Consider the following 20,315-nt stretch of genomic DNA (forward strand, 5'->3'; position numbering starts at 1 on the left):
GAATGAAAATGTGTTGACAGGTTCCACAAGTGTGATAGAAAGATGGACGGAGAACTTTGAAAAGATAATGAATGAGGAAAATGTTGGCGAGCATATAGGAGAAGAGATGGGTGACACACTTGTGGAAGTGTTTAGGAGAGAGTCTTTAACAAGTTCTTGGGGAGTGAGAAGATGTCTGAGAAATGGAGAAGTGTTCTGGTGTCTATTTTTAAGAACAAAGGAGACGTGGAAACCCCAGAGGACTTAAGCTGATGAAGTCAGAAGTAAGCATTTGTGACCAACTGTTTGGTTTTATAGCCTTGGAAGCAGAGTGGGGGGGGGGGGGGTTCCCCCAACAGAACTGGAGGAAGTTTCTTTGCAGAGGGACATCTGAGCATCTCAGCTTATGCTGCCGCTCATGTCATTTGGCACCAAATGAGCAGGAAAAGATGGATGGAATTGTTCTGTTTTACCAAGTAAAAACAATATATCACATAACACATTTAAACACAGTTAACCAAAATTCCCTGAGAATTACTGATTTTTATTTTTTACGTTCTTTTAATGTTAAGCCTAAGTTGACCGACAGTTTTATCAACCTGAGTCAGAGGATTTGAGAGAAATCCCCTAGAGCAGGGGTGTCAAACTCAGTTTCACCGAGGGCCACATTAGCATAGTGTCATGATTACAGCCGGCAGCTGCACCCCCCCCCCCCTCCTATTCCTGTGCAATTACCTGGATCTCAGCTGTTGTCTGTTTCTAATTTGTGTTTGTCTATTTAGGTTCCTGTCCCTGTGGTTTCTGTGTCGCAGTGTCCTGTTTGTTCAGTGTCACTGATGATTGTTTCCTCGTGTATTTTGAGTAAATCTTTTGACTACTCAACATTTGGTTTTCGAGTCCTTCCTGCATTTGGGTTCTTCAGTTACGAGCCGTAACACATAGTGGCTGTCCTCAAAGGGCCAGATAAAACTTATACATGTATCTAAATGTAATGAAATATAAATGTAACTACTCCTTAATGTTAAACAATTCATTGTTTATTCATTATAACATTTTAAAGTGTCAATTACAGTTGCATAGAAAACATATGTTTGCTTGTTACTCTAGCATAAATCCTTTTAAATTTGATTCTGTCAGGTTAGGTTATATGGACAGTGTTTACGTCCTAATGTATAGTTGCCCAATCAATATTTCTAGTCTGGTTCCCTCTAGCTATGAATAAATACACACCAATTTTTTTATTTTATTTTAATAAATTAAAAACTTTTATGCTCTCGCGGGCCACATAAAATGACATGGAGGGCCACATTTGGCCCCCGGGCCTTGAGTTTGACACATGTGCCCTAGAGTCATCGCAGAACTGCCAATGAGGATGTAAATGAACAGTATGTGAAAAGAAACCAGTTGAGCGTTCAGACAGCTAAACGCCTCCATTCTGAGTAGCTTTAGGGTAGATTTTAATATAGAAATTATGGATCACAGACTGTGATTCACCAATTGGATTGCAATTATCGATTTAGATAAAAACGTAAAGGTAAAAGGCAGTTTATTATTTGTTTATGAATAGAATATAACAACAACACTAAAAATAATAAAAAATCTTTTTGAGTGAATGAATGATGAGCAGGTGAAATAATTGTTGAATATCTGTGGGGCTGAGCAAAAAGCAGCAATATTTACCTTCTAACTAGATTTGACCTTTTTGGAAAAACACGGATGAATCACCAGAACCTTACAAGTTGATAGTGATAAACAGCGGTTGAATGACAGTAGTCTCCACTCCGGCAGACAGAGAGCACAGTAAAACAAATAGAAGTTGAGGATCTTAGAGACAGGACGTGGACATGTGGATATGGAGGAGATCTGACAAATACGGAGGGGAGAAGCGGTGAATGGCATTGAAAGCATGTGAGTATTTTGAACCAAATTCAGAAACAATCAGGGAGCCACTGGGGTCGTTTCAGGATTGAGTTGATGTGAAAAGAAGGAATCTTTGTGATGATTCTAGTGGGAGAATTCTGTACTAACTGGAATTTATAAATAATATTTTGTGGAAGAATATAAAGAATAGAGTCACAGTTATTGAGGCAGGAAGTGACAAAGCTATGAAGAAAAACAGAAGCAGAATGCAGACCAGGAGCAGGGTGAAAGTGGTTGATACTTTGCAGATGGAAGTATGTAATTGATTTGGATTAGAATGCTGTCGAGAATGACACCCAGACTCTTACCCTGAGACTGTGGAGGATCCATTACTAAAAGAGACATTTTCAACTTTAAAGAATGGGGATTTGGTGCCAACTAGGAGTCCAGTTTAATTGCCATTTATTTTAAGGTGAGATTAGGATTAGATCTCGAAGACATGATTGCTGAGAAAGGAAGGTGGGAGAGAGGAAGAAGGTTTGCTGGACAGATAGAGTTGGGTGTGGCCCCTGCCTTGCTCCTTCCTGGACCAACCGTGGGCCGGGTGGGTGGCTGCCTGGAGCGCGGGGCGGGTCTCCCTTGTGGGGTCAGGGCTTGTACCTTTGGTTGGGGCGGGGGGATGCCCAGAACTCCTGGGTGGTGATGAGCTGTTCATCTGGGGTTGTGGGCACTCTTGTGGGGCGGGGCCCTGTGTCGGGCCCTCCCTTCATGGTGGTGGTGGTGGTGGTGGTGGTGGGGGGGTTTGCTGCTCTCCTGTTTGAGCTTTGCACCAATATTATGCGTGATTGAATGAAATATTTCACATTAGTTGGTTTGAAGGCATAAGTATGCGTGTGTGAACGATAATTGTATTGTATACATGTTGACATGTGGACATTTTTGGAGCCAACAGTAGTGTTTATAACATTTGAGTGTGTGTGTGGACAGGACCCGCCCCTTCTAGATTTGTATTACATCTGAACCTGACCGTAATCATAAACATCCAGCAACTTGTTGCTTTATGCTGCTTCATGGTTTTACCCCCCCCCCCCCTCCCCCCATGACCACCCTCCTATTCCCCCCTCTCTAACATCCCTCTCTCTTCTTCCCTCCTTTCCCTTTCCGTCCGGTACAACACAAAAGATTTTCAAATATGAATAAAATAAATAAAGTTTGGCCTCGATTACAAAAGGGATTTATTCAGACATACATCTGGTTTGTCAGAAGATTCATTACCCCTCTTGTTAAAGTAAAACGTGCCCAACACAAGAGGCATTCAGCTCTCATCTGTTTGCCCAGCTGTTGGAGAGGACAAGTCAAATAAAAATTAAAAATTAAAAAAAGGATAGAGTTGGGTGTCATCAGCAAAAAAGTGGAAATGGATGGTACATTTTAAAGAAGACAATCTCAAGGGGAAAAGGAATAGATGATGAAGAGGAGGGGCTTCAGGATAGAGCCTTGAGGTACACCTGAAGTGATGGGGGAGGACTAGGTTTGAAGATTTGTATGTGGATAAATTGAAAGTGAGCTAACAAACACGAGTGAAACCACTGCAAAGAGGTCTGGGTAAAAGGAGGATGGAGGAAGACAGTGTGAATGATGGTGTCATTCCCGGACGCTCAAACAGCGCTTTACCCAGGCGCCCATCCTCCATCACCTGGACCCAGCCAGTCATTGTGGAGGTGGATGCATCTAACACAGGGGTCGAAGCCGTTCTCTCACAGCGCCATGGTCAGCCAGACCGACCACAGGAACCCTAGAATACATCAAGTCTGCCAAGTGTTGAACCCACGACATGCACGTTGGTCCCTGTTCTTTTCACGCTTCCAGTTCCAAATCACATATCACATCACATAGAACGGAAAGGCTGATGTGCTGTCTCATCTCCACCTTGTACACGACTTTCCTGCAGCCGGACACCCAGGTATGGCCAGCACACAATCAATAACTGTGAACTCTTTCTGGTGACCCACAATGCTGGCAAACGTAGCTCAATACGTAACCCGATGTGCATCCTGTCAAATGGTAAGACTCCTCGATAGCTTCCGACCAGCCTCTTGCATCCACTGCCCAAACCACGGTGCCCCAGTCACACATCCCAGCGGACTTCATGCAAATCTATCCTGCTCAAGAGGTAACACCACCATCCTCCCCATTATTAATTGCTTATCAAAGTCATGCCGATCGATCCCTTTGCCTAAGCTGCCCACAGCTCAGGAAATGGTAGAACAACTCATCCCCATGTGTTCCGGCATTATGGCCTTCCGGAAGACATCGTGTCGGACCATGGCCCCCAGTTCACCTCACGTGTGTGGCGGGAAATGTGAAAAGGTCTGGGCATAAAAGTGAGTATCACATCCACAATCCAATGGCCAAGTGAAACGCCGGAATCAGGAAATCACATCTCTCCGGACCTACTGTAGTCAACATCAAGAGGACTGGAGTCGATTCCTGGTTTGGGCGGAATACGCCCAAAACTCTCTCTCAAAAAAAAAAATAATTTGAAAAAAAAAAGAAATTCTCTCAAGAAGACGGCCACGGGGCTCTCGCCCTCAGTGTGTGCCAGGGTTTCGACCGCCTTTCTTTCCCTGGTCGGAAGAACCTACGGATTTGCCATCAGTTGATGATTGGTTCCGCCGCTGTGAGAAGATGTGGGAGGCGGCTCATATACAGCTCCGGCAAGCTGTTTGCTGAACCCGAAAGCATGCCAATCGGCGCAGACAGGAAGGTCCCAATCAGGTTCCCGGTCAGTGGGTTTGGCTCTCCACCCGAGACCTTCAGCTATGGCTCCTTTACAGGAAGCTCAGTCCCCGGTACGGGGGAACCATTCCAGAAAATCAAACAGATCACCCCCTATGTCCTGCAGCTTTCAGTTACCTCCTGAATACCGCATCTCGCCCACCTTCCACGTCTCACTGCTGAAGCCCACAGATGGACTCCCGGATAGGGGGGGTCGCAAACTGGACCCGCTGACGTCCACATGCCCCCCTTGATCGTGGATAGCGAGGTGGCCTAATTTATCATGGAGATTTAATATTCCTGGCGCTGGTGGGATAAGCCTTAAGATCTAGTGGATTGAGAGGGGTACGCCCACAGGAATTCTCCTGGGTTGCCGCTGACGACATTCTTGACCCCTCCCTGATGAGCGACTTCCACCGATGCCACCCGCACAAACCAGCGCACCTACCTCGTGGTCGTCTTTTTTAGTGGAGGAGAGACAGCTGCTTTGAAGAGAGTGCTGTTTTGAAGATACAGCTGTTTTGAGGGGAGGGAGAGTACAAACCCAATAGTTAATGAGGGTTGGGTGATTGATAAAATCAAAGGGAGGATATGGGATAAGCAGGTTCTGGTGGTACTTATGACTAGACAAAGACAAAGTAGACAAAATGAGTGACTCAGATGTTTGACAAGGCAAATTACCAGTAATTTATCAATGTTGATTAATCTTGACAGAAGGTGATGGCACCAAATGGCTGTAAAACTGCAGCCACTACAAATCAATTGAGCTTTAATGGAATTTACATCAATTTAGATTTCTAATAAACTCCCTAACAGTGTTTATATTCCGAGCTTTTTTTTTTTACTTAAAACCTAGATTAGTTTAACCAGTCTTCAAGCATGAGCAGTTCAACCCATAATCTCAGCCAATCAACTGCATCCCAGCAAAGAACCTAAAAAAGCAGTTGTTCAGTTGTGTTTGATTGCTGACACCTCCAGGCCTGTTTCCATTACTGATGTTGGGGATAATCATTCCTAAAGAACCAGTTCCTTTGGCATAAGCCGTCATCCTCTCAGACGTCCCTGAGCACACAATTTTTCTGAATGTAGATTCTTTATAACCTTATTTTGTCAAACAGCCTGTTTGAAATGCACTTGCGTAAACTTCAGTACAAAGTATTTCAAAAATATGATCAAGTCTGTGGCTCATTTCAGTTGAAATGTAGCATTTCAGGCTCCATTTCACATCGGACATTAGATCAATTCTCTTTACATATTAAATTCACTTTGGGCTATAGAAATGTGTTTAAAATGAAAAGTGACAGACTGGGATAAGGTGAATTCAGTCCTCATCATAAGCGTCAGACTGAGCTCAGAACAGCAGTGTTACATCAGGAAGGGCTGAATCAGAGGTGAGCAGCTCCCTGTAAGTGCTGCCTCTCAGCAGCAGAGGGCGTGCTGATGTCACAGCTGGTGTGAAATGACACCATGCTCCATCTGTACTACAGACTTCCCAACTCCAAGCAACCTTTTCTATAAATTCGCCTTCACACCAACAGTTTCTCCTCCACGTGAGGGGACGATGACAAGGCTCTGAGTCATCAGTGTGCGTGCACGTTTGTGTGTGATAGTGCATGTGTGTGGTATGAATGAATCAGGGACACTCTTCCTCCATCCTCCTCCACTTATGTCGTGACGTCCGTTTAGGAGGAAACACCACCAGGCGTCCAGAGATATTCTGAGAGACACTACTCACTGTAGGAGTGCGTGCACGTGTGTGAGTGCAAGTGTATGACTCATAGGGAATACCTCTGTGGATGGACGGAGGGAGGGATTAAACAGGCTGTGAGGTATAATTGCAGAAAGAGAGCAGGAAGGGAAAGCAGAGTGACCCTGCAGAACATTCGCTCAGCTTCCAACAGAGGACGGGCATATTGGATCCAGGACCAGAACCAGAGGACCTTTATACCAAGTCCGGGACTATAACCAGCAAAGGGGGAAACAAAGGAACCTATAATCCACAACGGCAGACTTTTTCCAAGGATCAAAACACCAAGAACCAGTTCAGAATAGTTTTGCTGTTCCTTTTCCTCTTCTCACTTGTGTCAACTGGAGGACAGACTCCATTGTCACTCTGCTGTGAATCTGCTGCTGGACTCTGTGTTGATGACGGGAGTAGTGAAAGTTTGATCTGAAGGACTGCAGTCGGGCTTCTTCTCAGATCATCATGTTCTCCCAGTATCTAACATTCTTCATATCAACAATTTTGGTTGTTGATGCCTCTCCAACTGCCTCCTCCCCACTGGTTGTGGCGACGCAGCTTCAGGTGGAAGCGCCGCTTGCTGACTGCCCCTCCTGTTCTCTGTCTCAGATGAGAAAGAACTCCTCTTCAGGTCAAGGTGAGATGGTGGAAGCAGTGAAGCGTCACATTCTCAACATGCTGCACCTGAGCGCCAGGCCCAACCTGACGCATCCCGTCCCCCGCGCCGCGCTACTCAACGCCATCAAGAAGCTGCATTTTGGTCGAGTGGCACCAGATGGCAGTGTGGAGATTGAAGGGGAAAACCATCGCCCTGAAGGCTTCACACCATCTGAACCACCATCTGAAATCATCTCCTTTGGCGAAGAAGGTGAGTACAAGGGTCTAAAAGGACATGGGAGGAATGGTGCTGAGAGAAGTAATTCCAGGATCTGGTCTCAGACCCATTACGGTTTTACAGCTCACAGTCAAACGATCTGCTAAAAGCTTTTGATAACACAGAGCTCATTTGTTTGAGGTGCAAGCAGCAGAAGCAAAGTTTAACCTTCTGTTTTCAGAAAAACGTTAGTCTCATTCCAGTGGTCTGAAGCCTTTCGCCTCCTAAACATCACATGCATAGTTGTTATAACAACTATTATCAATGCAAAAGCTAAAATATTTTTTATCAGCTGGTAGCCAGAGATTTAAAGAAGCTTTGCAATATAAAAGCTTATTATGGGCTCCTCCAGCCTGATCTGCATTACCTTCTACAGCAACTGGTGAGACAGAAATGTTTGTTTTGTCTCATTTGTTTGGAGAAATACTGTTGGAGGCTTCAAAATCACAAGAAGCTGAAACTGAGAAGGACCTTCCTTCCCCCTTTACTGGTGATGATCCAGCAGACTTGCTGGACAGCCCTTTGGGTTAGGTAGTGCGGGTGTGAACATCCACCAAACCAGCTCATAACAAAACCACACCACTTCATCCACTGCATGTCACTGATTTTGCTTTTGACCAAAAGGCGACACTCGTTAAGCAACTAATGAAGATAGATGGTTTGAATTTCAGAATTTTTGTGGGTTTTCCCAGAAAACCTTCTCATCAACAACTCATCTGTCCAGCGCTATCATAACTCCGGACAGGAAAAAGTATGCTTAGATGGATGGAAGTCCGGACGGTTGGATGCAACAGAAATCATGAGCAAGACTCACACAGCTCATGTGCATCTTGTCAGCCCATTTGTCTCAAGCTACATTTGCAACACCTGTCCAAGTAGCCACCTCCAATGTGATGTCAGGCTTCCACATTCAAAACTCACGTTATCACATGTCACAACCATTTTCAAGCACTACATAGGAAATGCACATCCATCAGACATATGTTAAAAGTTAAACCATGTTGAACTTTGACCACTCTGGGACTCAGATTTGATAGTGACGTATGGATGGCATCCATTTTACATAACAGAATTAATAATTGCGATTTATTTCCAGCCAGAACTATATAACATTAAGACTTTCATATATCGGAAGGGAGTTGTGAAAGAAAAATCCTGGAGCAAGATTAGTACCACTTCAACATTTCCCACAAAGCCTCTCTCAACTCTAGTTGGTGGACATGCGCTAGTAGACAGCAGAAAAACAAGAAGAAGCTGCCCTGCTCGTTCAATATGAGCAACATGAGCTTTATGTCGGTTAAGAATGTACATTTAGCACGATCTACTGCAAGGCAGTAGAGCCGCCATCAGTGTGTGAATGTGTGTGTGCAGGGGTGAATGGAACTGGGACTTTAAAGTGCTGCTGGCCTCAATCGAGGTACAGAAGTGCTATGTCAGTATACGCCATTTACTATAAATGGCAACCTGAAGAAAAGTAAACCGAATGCACAAAAACAGACTTTGTTCCAAAGATCAGGAGAACTCTGGAAGCAGGACTGATAAATGGCAGAGCTGGATCATGGACCATGACGGGCTGTGGATGATAATGATGTTGATAATCATCCTCTGGATCTCTAAAGAGTAACTTGTTTTTGATACTTTGCTTGTTTAAAACATAAATGCTACAATTGGAGTTTGCTATAAATAGTTTTTTTTCTGAGAAATTGTCATTAAAAAAACACCCCCACCACCAGCAACACCACCAGATTCCAGTGGACAGTAATGAGGCGAAGTGGTGTGAGGGAGGGAGGGGGGGAATACCGAGTGGTCTCAAGCCGTGAGTAATCTTTTCATTTGAACAAATCTGGGCCTCTGTTATTATGTGCAGGACAAAAAAGGGGACACAGGACAGAAATGGCTTTTTGTGGATGGGGGGAAGTGGGAGCTTATTAAAAACATTCCCTGAAATCAGGCCTGATCTTTTTTTAGTGTCTCTGTTCCTTTCAAGTATATTTAGAGACAATTTCTGTAATCATCCATTCAAACCACATAAAGAATCGAGGGAGTTGGGGGGAGGGGGGGGGGGGTTGCTGCTGGGTCACAGCTTTTGATGAAGTTCATTGTTTCGTCCGCCTCATCCTCTGCAACACTATTAATGAAAGTTCAGAGTCGTCGTTTTTGTGCCTCAAGCTGCTGCAGGTTAATAAAGTTTGTTCCTGTTATCTTCCGCAGGAGACGCTCCAAACACGGTGACCTTTGACATCCAGAAGGAGGACGAAGGCCCATCTGTAGTGGAGCAGGCAAACATATGGATCTTTCTGAAAATGTTCAAGATAAACCGGCTGAAAGGCAGAGTGATGCTGCGGCTGCTGAGGTCCAGCCACAATGGCGAGCTTGAAAGCGACATGGAGTGCGTTTCAGAGAGGGTGGTGGACACACGGCGCAGCGGGTGGCACACGCTAACCGTGACACGCACCGTTCAGATGCTGCTGGACGGTGGAAGCAGCTCGCTCCGCCTGCAGGTTTCCTGTCCGCTCTGTGCTGAGGTGGGAGCTTCTCCCATCCTCTCACCTCCAAATAACGGTAAAGTGACAGGAAGAGACCAGTCTCACCGACCGTTCCTCATGGTGGTGCTCCAAGCCCGAGAGGAGGCGAATCCAAGGAGGGTCAAGCGAGCCCTGGAGTGTGATGGAAAAATCCGTTTGTGCTGCAAAGGACAGTTTTACGTTAACTTTAAAGACATTGGCTGGAGTGATTGGATTATCGCCCCATCAGGCTACCACGCCAACTACTGTGAGGGGGACTGTCCAAACCACATGACGAATTTGGGCAGCTCCTCTCTATCTTTCCATTCAACGGTCATCAACCATTACCGCATGAGGGGATACGGCCCTTTTCAAAACATTAAGTCGTGCTGCGTGCCGACAAAGCTGCGAGCGATGTCCATGCTGTACTACAACGAGGAGCAGAAGATCATCAAGAAGGACATCCAGAACATGATCGTGGAGGAGTGCGGCTGTTCATGAAAGCCGGGTTCCCCCAGGCAATAAACAGCAGCCCTTAAAAAGACAAATCCTTTATGATTGTTCAGGTCTTCACTATAGGAGGCGCTCTCCCATGACAAACGAACTGAGAACACTATGCAAATGAACTTGCTGTAAACCTTTCCCTGTTTCCATTTGTGGGTGTGGCTTCTGGCCTTGTGGGAAAAAGGTTCCATCAGTGACAGCCTCTGTTGGGTTGTTTGTTTTCATGTACAACCATCTGTACCTGTTGAAACATTTCAAAGACTATCCATCATAGACCTGCTGGAGTCAAACCTTTTGACTGCAACATGTAAACTAAAATAAAAATAGGAAAAACACTGTTTACTGTTGAATTAAAGACATGTTTCCAGAAAGTTTTCTCGTAGGTCAAACGTTTGACAAAAGTAACTTAAGGTAAAAAAACCAAAGATGACACAAATTGCCAAGATGGATGGTTAACGATTTTTGAACTATTGTGTCAACGTGTTCTACTTCAGGACTAAAAGCTGTGAGACTGACAGGTTTGTGGGAACTGTGTAGAAAAGTTTGTATGGGGGAGAGGGGTGTCATAAATAATAAAACATGAAACAAACTCATTATTTGTCTCACAGCAGATTTCTCCACGGCTCTCATGTGTAACCCTTGTGCTATCCTCGGCACTTTAACATTGGGAGTTGGGTCATTTAGACCCACTAGACAGTGTTCTGAACCTTTTTTCTTCAATGATTTGTGATCTTCACTGGTGTCCATGGATTACATGAAATCTTTCCACCTTTATCCACCTTTGTCATGGTAGGGAGAACACGTCAATGTATGGGTGGGGTCATCTAAGATAGCACAAGGGTTAAAAGGATGTTGCTGGACTGAAGGAAATTACTTCAGCTGATCAGTCTTTGTGGAAGCGTGGACAGACTTATTGGCTGAAATTAGATCAACAGAACAGTGATACTACATTCACACTGGGCATGTGAAGTATGTTCAAGAATACACTTTTGTTTTATTGTTTTCATACTGGACAAGCAGAAAGGGGCTTCTTTTTTTACTGTTCACTGGCGCATGTCCGCCACCTACAGTTGGAAGAGGCTCTGTGCCAAATGTCAAAGAGGCGCAAATCTCATGACTCCTGCTCCAGGCTTTCTTCTTTCTTTTTTCTTCTTTCAGTGTTTATTAAAAAGCAAAGCTCAGACGTTGAAGATGAAGTTGGAGAGTGTCATCATCAAATTCCATGTGAAAAAGAAAACAAAATTGTCTGCCTAATCTGCACCTGGAAACAGACTGTCCCTGACTTGAATTTAATGTTCATTTTTGAGCCAATCACAGGGCAGCGTGTGGCTTCAGGAAAAACCTGAACTGATTAAACCTTAAAACTTTTTTAAGGGGATTAAACTAACAAAATATGAGCAGACTCAAAGAGTGCCACGAACACTATTTTTATACTCATATAATTTTGCCATAAAACTCATTTATGGAAAAGATACTCAAACTAATTGCATAGAATTAACTTTCGGTATTACAGTGCAGGAAAATAAAATCTGCATCTCCATACAACTTGTCAACTGAAGGCGGCATTAGATGCTGTAAAGTTTTCCAGTAAATAACTACAATGACTGTGGGCCTCAGAAAACACAGAAGATGACATGGCACCTCCAATCCTCACTGACAGTGTAGACTTCGTACTGGACTTTAAGCACCAAGATTCTGTCCATGTTGCTTGACTGTAGAGTTCTTTTCTTCACAGCATAGCTAACATTCTTTTCTTCTAGGTTGTCTCTGATTCAGGCTTGCCGCTCAGTTTTGTAGCCTATGTCCACTCAAGTGTTTGTAGTCTGCAATTTCAAAGATGAATCCCAGTTGGGTTTGGTTTGGATCAAGTGTAGAATACTGTCATACTGTGGGGTTTACTGATCAAAGGATTCTACCTTATTAAGTCAACCATACAATATGTGACAATTTAGCAACTCCACTCTTACTAGGTGTGGGCCATGGAGGTCCAAACTCTCATCTAAGGTACTTGAGAGTTAGTGTGCACCCCCATTACAAAACAAAAAAGTTGTTTACCTTTTGGCAAATCCCATCAAGGGTCGCCACAGAAAATCAGCTTTCAATGAGTCGCACATTTGGTTCGGCCGAAATTTTCACGACGGATGCCCCTCTTGACACAACCCTGTATTTTATCCGGGCTGGGGACTGGCACAGGGAGACCCAGACTTGGGGCCCCCTTGGGTCTACATGGGCAATAGCAATGAAATGTAATGAAGGGTCTTGCCTAAGGACCCACACTGGATGAAGCTCATAATTCCCCATGGAAATGAACCCTGGTTTCCCATGCACCAGTCCTGCATGCAGCCAAATGAGCCATCCAACTGCGCAAAAACGATGGTAAAGTTTTCTGTGTGCACAGATAATTACATTAAGAGCACAGTTAAACAATCTGTGTGCACAGAATTCCTCAGACTTTTTATTTTTATAATCGCCATCCATGTGCCAGGCTCTGTACAATGGACACAGTGACAGCCTTGGTTTTTTAGAGTTCTTCCAGCAAAAATGTTTTACCAAAAATGTTGCTGTCCTCTTGTCCATCAAGAAACCCTCATTAACATTTCCATCATCTGTTTCCTGTTTGACAGACATTAACAGAAACCCCACCTGCTGCTGTTGAGCAATAGAAAATTGCCATCAAAAGACACTGTTTTAAAAAGTAGTCCATGATGGGATGAAGCTGACCTTTCCATTAGCAGTTTTGATTTTTCTTTCTCTTTACCTTTTTTAATTTCAATAAATTTTTTGGCAAGTAGCATGTAAAATGTTTCACACCACGTGTGGCATCAATCATACCAGTTGTGGCATCCAAGTCATTAAACTACCCATAGCATGTCCAGGGTGTCTGAATGCCACACACCTGACTCTCATTCACTCAATCAACACGCTTACGCAAGCACTGCACCGCGCTTCACTCAGTGCAAAGTATTGTTAGTGCCACTCTGCCTACATTACCGAGCGTTGTAGCTAGACCTGATCTTCCGATTTCCTGACCCTGATTTGTCTCTGACTCTGTTTGCATGTCGCTTGCCCCAACTCTCGCCTGGATCCTGATTACTCTAGTTTCCTCTCTTATGCTCCCATGCTTGTTTTTGACCCCTGCCTGCCTGATCCTGACTTAGCTTTGTGAACTTTTAGCAGAGCTAATAAAACCTGCTGTATTTAAAACCAGCCGTGTGCCTGTTCTTGTGACACACTTCCTCGCCTCCCTAACATGACAGGTGCAACAAATATAGTGTGCAATATTGGAACTATTCAGTTGTACAGTATTGAGCCAGATTCCAGCTCGGACGAGGAGAGCAAAAACATACATGGATCTATTTGTCTACAACTAAATGCATCAGAATGGAGCGAAGCAAGGAACTTGTGACCCGCTCACAGCATTTCCTATGTCACAAAATACTCTTTTTCAAATGACATTTTTTTCATCTGTTCCTGATTCACAATGATTTAAATAAAGAAGTACTCAGAAATCCAATTTTAATTTTCTTTCTATCTGTCCTCTACCATGAGAAGAATGCTACAAGAACGTTAAAAGCACCAAAAATATTTTTATTGTAATAGGTCTTAAAGTTACTGAGCCTTCCCAATTGTGGGAACAAGATATTTATTTTTTTACCCATGTCAGGTCACGGGCTCCGTACAAACTTACCAAAGTACTAGTTAGAAAAAGCAACAAAACATCATTATAAGTTTTACTTTCACTAATTGTTGAAATGTCTTTTATTTTTTTAAGTTGTAATTGTGATCTTTTGTCCTTTTTGGGTTAAGGAATGTGGACATGCACAAAACGTGTGTTGAGCTTTGCCGCCAGCGATGAACTCAAACGAGAAAAAGAAGATAAAATCTCAGGATATTTATTAGGAACAAGAGTAAAAACATCTTTCTTCAGTGAACAGCTCACAATTACTGCTAAAGGTTACACCACTAGACCAGTACATGATGACATAATGTATGTCCCGGACCTCCGAAATGTCTGCCTCGGTAGACAAAACATTACAACACATTTGGCAATGACGCACACATGCCAAATCAACTTGACAGCACAATACCAAGCCTTTCAACACCGTACAACCGTCTCCAGAGTTTATATATATATATATATATACATATATATATATAGCTCTTAGCTTGATGGCCTGTGGACATGGCATCTGTTGCATTTAAAACTGTAACATTGTTATGTTTTGTCCTGTCCCTTTCAAATGAGTAATTAATAATAATAATAATAACATGCAAAGTCCACAAAGACACAAAACATGACGTCTACAAGCTTCTTCAGTTTTAATGTAAACATGTTTGGTCATTATGACAGCAACTACCATTTCAGTAGAACAATGCATTGCAGCTGTTCTTGTCAGAACCAACAAAATTCTTGGTCACTTTTGGAACAAAGCTTTCCCTGTTATTGTTGCATTTTTGACAAGCCTGGCCTTTTACCTGTCATCATTTGGTAAGGGGTTGTCCCTTTTCGCTTACTAAAGTATTAGTTTTGCTCCACAGCTGTCGGATGAACGGCCGTACTTCCATATGTATTTAGCTGACCTTTAGTCAGCAACACCATTGTCGATTATTGGCTTGTTTTCTAATGTTTTTATGTCATGTTTTCCCCTTGTAATCTTTGATAATTCTTTAATGTAATCTCATTGGAGTTTGCATAACCCTTCCCTGAATGCACACCTCAAAAGCTTACGTAGGTTTTATCTGCTTTTCTGCACCTAATGAAAGTTCAGCACATAAGAATTAGCTGATAGTTTTGTGTGATGTCGCCAACTTTTCTAATATTTGCTGCATTTTTTTCCTTTCTTTCCGCCTTAACCACATTTAAGTGTCATGTTGGTGTTATTTAAAAGCAAGCTGGTGTAGTGGCTAGCACTCACCTTACAGCTAGAAAGTTCTGGTTCAAATCCTTGCTGGCAAATGTTTGTGAGGAGTTTGCATGTTCTCCTCGTGCATGTGTGGGTTTCTGCACAGACAACAGTTTGTACATGCAAATAGTCAAGTAGCTTCCCATAGCTTGTACTTGATTTCATCTCCATCAGACATAAGTCAAGGTGGCCTGCTATATCTTTTTTGAATAATAATATCATCTAGATGCTAGCAGACTGTTTTCTTTATTTTTTTCCATGATTTTCTAATGACAATTAAGGAGACAAAGTCCTCTTTTAATTTGTGGTAAGGCTTCATGCCTTGTTGACCGGCCTTTTGAACACTACTTGTGGAGTTTTGTCACTTTTATCCCCTTCAAACTTCAAACCTAGATGAACTTTTCACTGATTTTCCAGAACAAAGTTAAGGGGAAGGGACCTGTTCTCTCCTAGTTGCTCTCCCAATAGCGGCCGCTGAGTGTCGCTGTGGTCAAGCAAACCAAAACTAAAATGTGTTTCCGTTTCCGGTTGGTTCCGGTTTGTATCCGAACCTTTGCTCAGATGTACCGAGGTTCGAGCGGCAGAGCTCAGCGGAGTCCCGGCGGGCCGCGCCCGGCAGGAAGGTTCCCATCCCCTGATCCCCGCTGGGGGTCTCCATTCCCCGGTTCTTCTCGCGTGTTTTCCCCGGAGTTCTCTCCGAGATTCTCCGCTGGCTCGAACCAGGGACACTACCGGCAGGATCAGGATGGATCTCCGGGGAGCTATGGGGGCTGGTCCCGCCGGGGATTTGCTGGTCAGACGCAGGGAAGGGCCCACGGTTTCCGGCGGCCTCAGAACTTTAGTCCTTCCTTCTCTCCGAACGCTCAGGTGAGGAAGGCGCCCGAATTACGTGGGTTGTGTAAGTAGGGATGCGCGAGCAGTGGAAACGTGGTTACTTTTGGGGGTGTCAGGCTGCAGGTGTCGATGTATCTATGTATCTATTTCTAGTATTCCCACCATCCAACCAGATCGATCTGTCTGAAGCAAGCTGTTAATTTGAATCGACCCATATTTATTATAAATCCTTCCCAAATGAAATTAATTGACATCACTTTGGGGAAATACCATTTGGATGAGACATGGCAGGTTTATTAAACATAACGTAAAACGTGCATCACAGTGAACAACACACATGTGATGCAGCAAAAACTGATCAAGCCTTTGAATTTAAAATTCTTGTTCACTTGTTTGTACACATATTTAATTTACCATTAATTATCTTGCGAAAAATACAAGGAATCTGGAAAACTTCACCTGCACTGAGTACCAAGTATTTATCTCTGAGTCACACTGGTTGAAGTTTTGGATAAAGATTTCCTGGATCCATTTTAGGTCAGTGAACCTGATCATTCTAAATGAACCAATATTGACCATAAATCGTATCAGCAACCATTAATCACGAAATGAATCAAAAAGTTGTTAAACTGAATCGTTACACCCCTAAGTATAAGCAGAAGTAATATAAGTATATGTGGTTCTGATCTGTCATCAGGTTGGTTCTGTTGCTGTGTGTGGGGGTTCTTATCATTTTGCTTCTAGTTTCCTTAAGCTGTTGTTGTTGTTGTTTTTTTAGTCCAGACGCTCAGAACCTGGTGTGGAGAAGTTCTTCAGTCCATCTATGCTTCAGGATCCTTGGAAAGATCTGCAGCCGGTTACGACTGAAGAGGCAGCCGCCAGGAGGACGGCATGAGTGCCACAGTCAGAAGAGGAGTCTGCTGCCACCAGAACTGAGAATCTGTTGGTGAAGAAGAGATCCGAAATTTAGTTTGATATAGTATTATGTAAAAGAAATGTTGATCAAAATGTTTTTTTTTTTTGTTAAAGACTGCTGTATTGTTTTGTATCTGTTGGTTTCTTTTTATTTGTCCTTCATCGTCGTTGCATAATTTGACCATCTGCTCTCAGGTGTCAGATCTCATCCTGGAGAAGCTTTTGCAGCCATTCATACATGTAGATCAGAACCGAACCGAGCCTAGTTCATCAAACTAATTTCACCAGTTTTTAATTTACCAAATAAAAAAGTGTAACAGGAGAACTTTCATGAAACAAAAATCATCTAAATCAGTTTATGCATAACCCCCAAACCAAAAGGATTAAAGGAATGAGAACAAAACTTTATCCTCAACCCAAAAGGTAAAACAGCAAAAGTGGTTAGAACAAAAGGAGCCAACGGACAAAATCATAGCATGTTTTAAATTCAACCAGAAGGGGGGCAACTCAGAACTCTATTTTGTGTGTTTTTGTGTCTGAGTTGAGGTAAATGCAGAGGATTGTGTCGAGAATGATGGTTTGCCAGGCCATTGTCGGGTCTCACAGAGACAACAGACAACCACACTTATTATCAGCTCCTCCATGAACTGCCACCTTGACGTGGTGGAAGCGTTTGAGAGCTCAAGTGATCCCAGGAGCAATGCTGTCTGGGGTTGGCAGTTGTGGGAGGGTGGCAGACAGGTCCTAGGTGACGAGTCAGACTAAAAAAAGTTCAGAATTTGTGAGTTAGAAGCAACATTGACATCACCTGGATCACCATTACCGGGGCAGCACTCTCATTGAACCATCGTCTCAAGTTTGAGACGATCATGTGCTTTGGTTCATGATGGAAACTACAAATCCTGAATACCGTGTGGATAAAATGTCTGCAGGGTGGCTGAGCTCCCCCTCTAAAGATAAGGTGAGGAGCTCTGTCGGAATAGAGCTGAACCTCCACTTTAAGAGGAACTAGTTGTGTTGACTCGGACGTCTGGCTTTAGAGGCTTATGGACACCCGTGGAGGTGTTCTGGGCATCATCCACTGGGCGGAGACCCTGAAAAAAGACCAGAGAAAAATGCTTAGGAAACTACATCTCTCACGTTTCCCTGGATCATCTCAAGATTTCCCCAGAGGAGAAGGAGGAAGTGGCCGAGGAGAGGACAGACTGCATTCTTGTACTGCTGCCACAAGACCCCATATCCCTGCCACAAGACCCCATATCCCTGATAAGTGGAAGAAAATAGATGGAAAAAAAATGTAGCTTTATCTAAAGAACAAACGGAAAACTCCAAAAACACGAATCCTTTCTAAAAAACAACAAAGCGACACGCTAATGTAAGGGTCAATTCCTGCCACACTCTTTCCTGTTTTCTTTGAGTGCTTCAGTTCTCCCACCTGACCAAAAAATGATTGACTGAGATCGTTGGAGTAGAAGTGTAGGGTACAACTTTAATATACTTTTGGCACTGGTCAGTTAAATATAAAATGCATGTTAGGATTTTTTTTACTTGTGTTTTTGCAAAATTACTTAGTTGCAGCTGAAAGAAGACTCAAGAGACATTTTGTAGTTCCTAAACTGTTGTTTACACAAACTTTAGGATAGTGTTGTAGTCGGAGTCAGAACAAAAGAAAAATTTCATGGAACTCTTTCATGGAACTTTAAAGGGAAAAAAACTAAATTCTAAGAGTTGGTTGCAGAAGCACCTGGACGGAGGATTGGAGACTGTGGAGATTACAGGATTTATGGCAAAGTGAGCTTGCTTTATGCCAGGAATTAAAGAGTAGAACCTCAATCAGGGGATTCCCAAAATAGCTGACTGTGCTGCTGGCTGTAGTAGGGTCATAAGGAAGAAGAGAAAGGATTCTGTGTTGGGCAGCTTCAAGTCATGACCAATACTGCATGGCTGCTGCTCCTAGGCTTAAGCGGCATGATTCATACTCCACGGCTGCCGATCAATAACCAGACTGCTGCTGCATGACTGCAGCTGTCTCCCCCTGCCTATAACAGTTTCAGCTCTTGTGGGGGTCTTTGCTCAGGTTCAGAAGTGTTATGGGAACGCTTGGATGTTCTCCCAGAAGCCTTTTTTACCAGGGCTCAGACTTCTATATTACGAGGTTTGGCTCTCAGTCTTCACTTTTACATTAACGTTCTTCTTTAGGGTTAAGGTCAGGATTCTGTGCAGACCAGTCAAGTAAATTTACAACAAACTGGTTTAATCCAGGTCCTTATGGGCCTTGGAAAAGAAGTGAAATGTCCCTAAACCTTTCACTCAGAGAGTGGGGTCAATAAAAAACAAGCCCCTATGATTATTGCTCCATCAAACATCACTCTTGCAACAATGTAGACAGACAGGTGTGGTTACTACGGAAACCCCCAAATCCAGACTTGTCCATCAGATAGAAAAGTTGCTGTTCTGGAGTCTAGAGGTGGTAAATTTGGCACTGCTCCGTCCACACTCTGAATCATCTGGATGTTGCATGGGTGGATGCAGCTGCACCATTGAAACCCATTCATTAAACTTCATTATGTCCTCAACATCTAAAGTGAATTACAGTAGTTTATTCTGAGTCTGTAGGGGGCACCAGCCCAGCGTTCAGAGAAGAACATCAGCTGTTTTGTTCTGAATTTGGAGAAAAGTCTTCAGAGAATTCCCTACAGTGTGCAGCTGCTAAACAGAGCAGAAAAAGCAAACACACACACACACACTGAAAAAGACCAACACACAGTGTTACAGGTCAAGCACATTCATGCCTCTTCAAGAGAAATCCAGGCTTGTATGTGGTTTTCATGTGAATTAGGAAGTACACGACGTCCTTATGTGTGTGTGTGTGTGTGTGTGTGTGTGTGTGTGTGTGTATTTTGCTTGCAGCACACGATTCAGTTTTTTTGAACACCTGAGCCCAGTCCTGCTTTAAGCATTCCTAGGTCAAAACACCTGATACTCCTACGCCTCCGAGGCTGCACCATCATCTGCAGAACCACAACTGAAAACATTTTACTTACCTGAAGCAAACGGTGATGACAATATATTTCCATTTCAGTCCATTGGAAAAAAATATTTGCAAAACAAATTCACTACAACCCTAACTTACGAATTACCTATTAACTAAAGAGAAGTGATTGCAAACCAGTGAAAATACACTGAGGCTACATCCATTTAACAAACCTTTCAGATAACAACATGAACAGCACTGCAGGGCAGCAATCAGTAAACGTCTGTTAAATTAAGAAGCCTTAGCTTCAACATTTGCAGTTTTTAATTTAATTATGAAAATTGTTGTTCAAAATCTGTGGGGAAGAGCTGGTTTGCATGCTGTAAAACTCAGAAACGGAATAATTTCAACTGAGAGATTCTGTGCTCCAAATAAGACAAGAATAGTT

At 43.3% G+C, this 20,315-nt stretch overlaps 1 protein-coding gene and 1 non-coding gene across 2 annotated transcripts; both read left to right on the forward strand.

Moving 5' to 3' along the window:
• Positions 1-6,496: 6,496 nt before the first annotated feature.
• On the forward strand, positions 6,497-10,575 carry inhbab (inhibin subunit beta Ab). Its single transcript, XM_004078933.5, has 2 exons — positions 6,497-7,226; positions 9,444-10,575. Exons 1-2 carry the CDS (start codon positions 6,824-6,826, stop codon positions 10,235-10,237), a joined length of 1,197 nt encoding a protein of 398 aa, XP_004078981.1. The 5' UTR covers positions 6,497-6,823; the 3' UTR covers positions 10,238-10,575.
• Positions 10,576-15,670: 5,095 nt separating this feature from the next.
• On the forward strand, positions 15,671-17,026 carry LOC101162243 (uncharacterized). Its single transcript, XR_013650430.1, has 2 exons — positions 15,671-16,011; positions 16,757-17,026. It is a non-coding gene; the product is annotated as an uncharacterized LOC101162243 (transcript).
• Positions 17,027-20,315: the final 3,289 nt, after the last annotated feature.

This window comes from Oryzias latipes, chromosome 17, assembly GCF_053564925.1.
Source record: "Oryzias latipes strain Hd-rR chromosome 17, Olatipes_Hd-rR_3.1".
Classification (NCBI taxonomy): Eukaryota; Metazoa; Chordata; class Actinopteri; order Beloniformes; family Adrianichthyidae; genus Oryzias; species Oryzias latipes.

Coding starts and splice junctions, on each gene's coding strand:
- inhbab (XM_004078933.5), top strand. CDS start 6,824: ATGTTCTCCCAGTATCTAACATTCTTCATATCAACAATTTTGGTTGTT. Junction 7,227..9,443: donor CATCTCCTTTGGCGAAGAAG/GTGAGTACAAGG, acceptor TATCTTCCGCAG/GAGACGCTCCAAACACGGTG.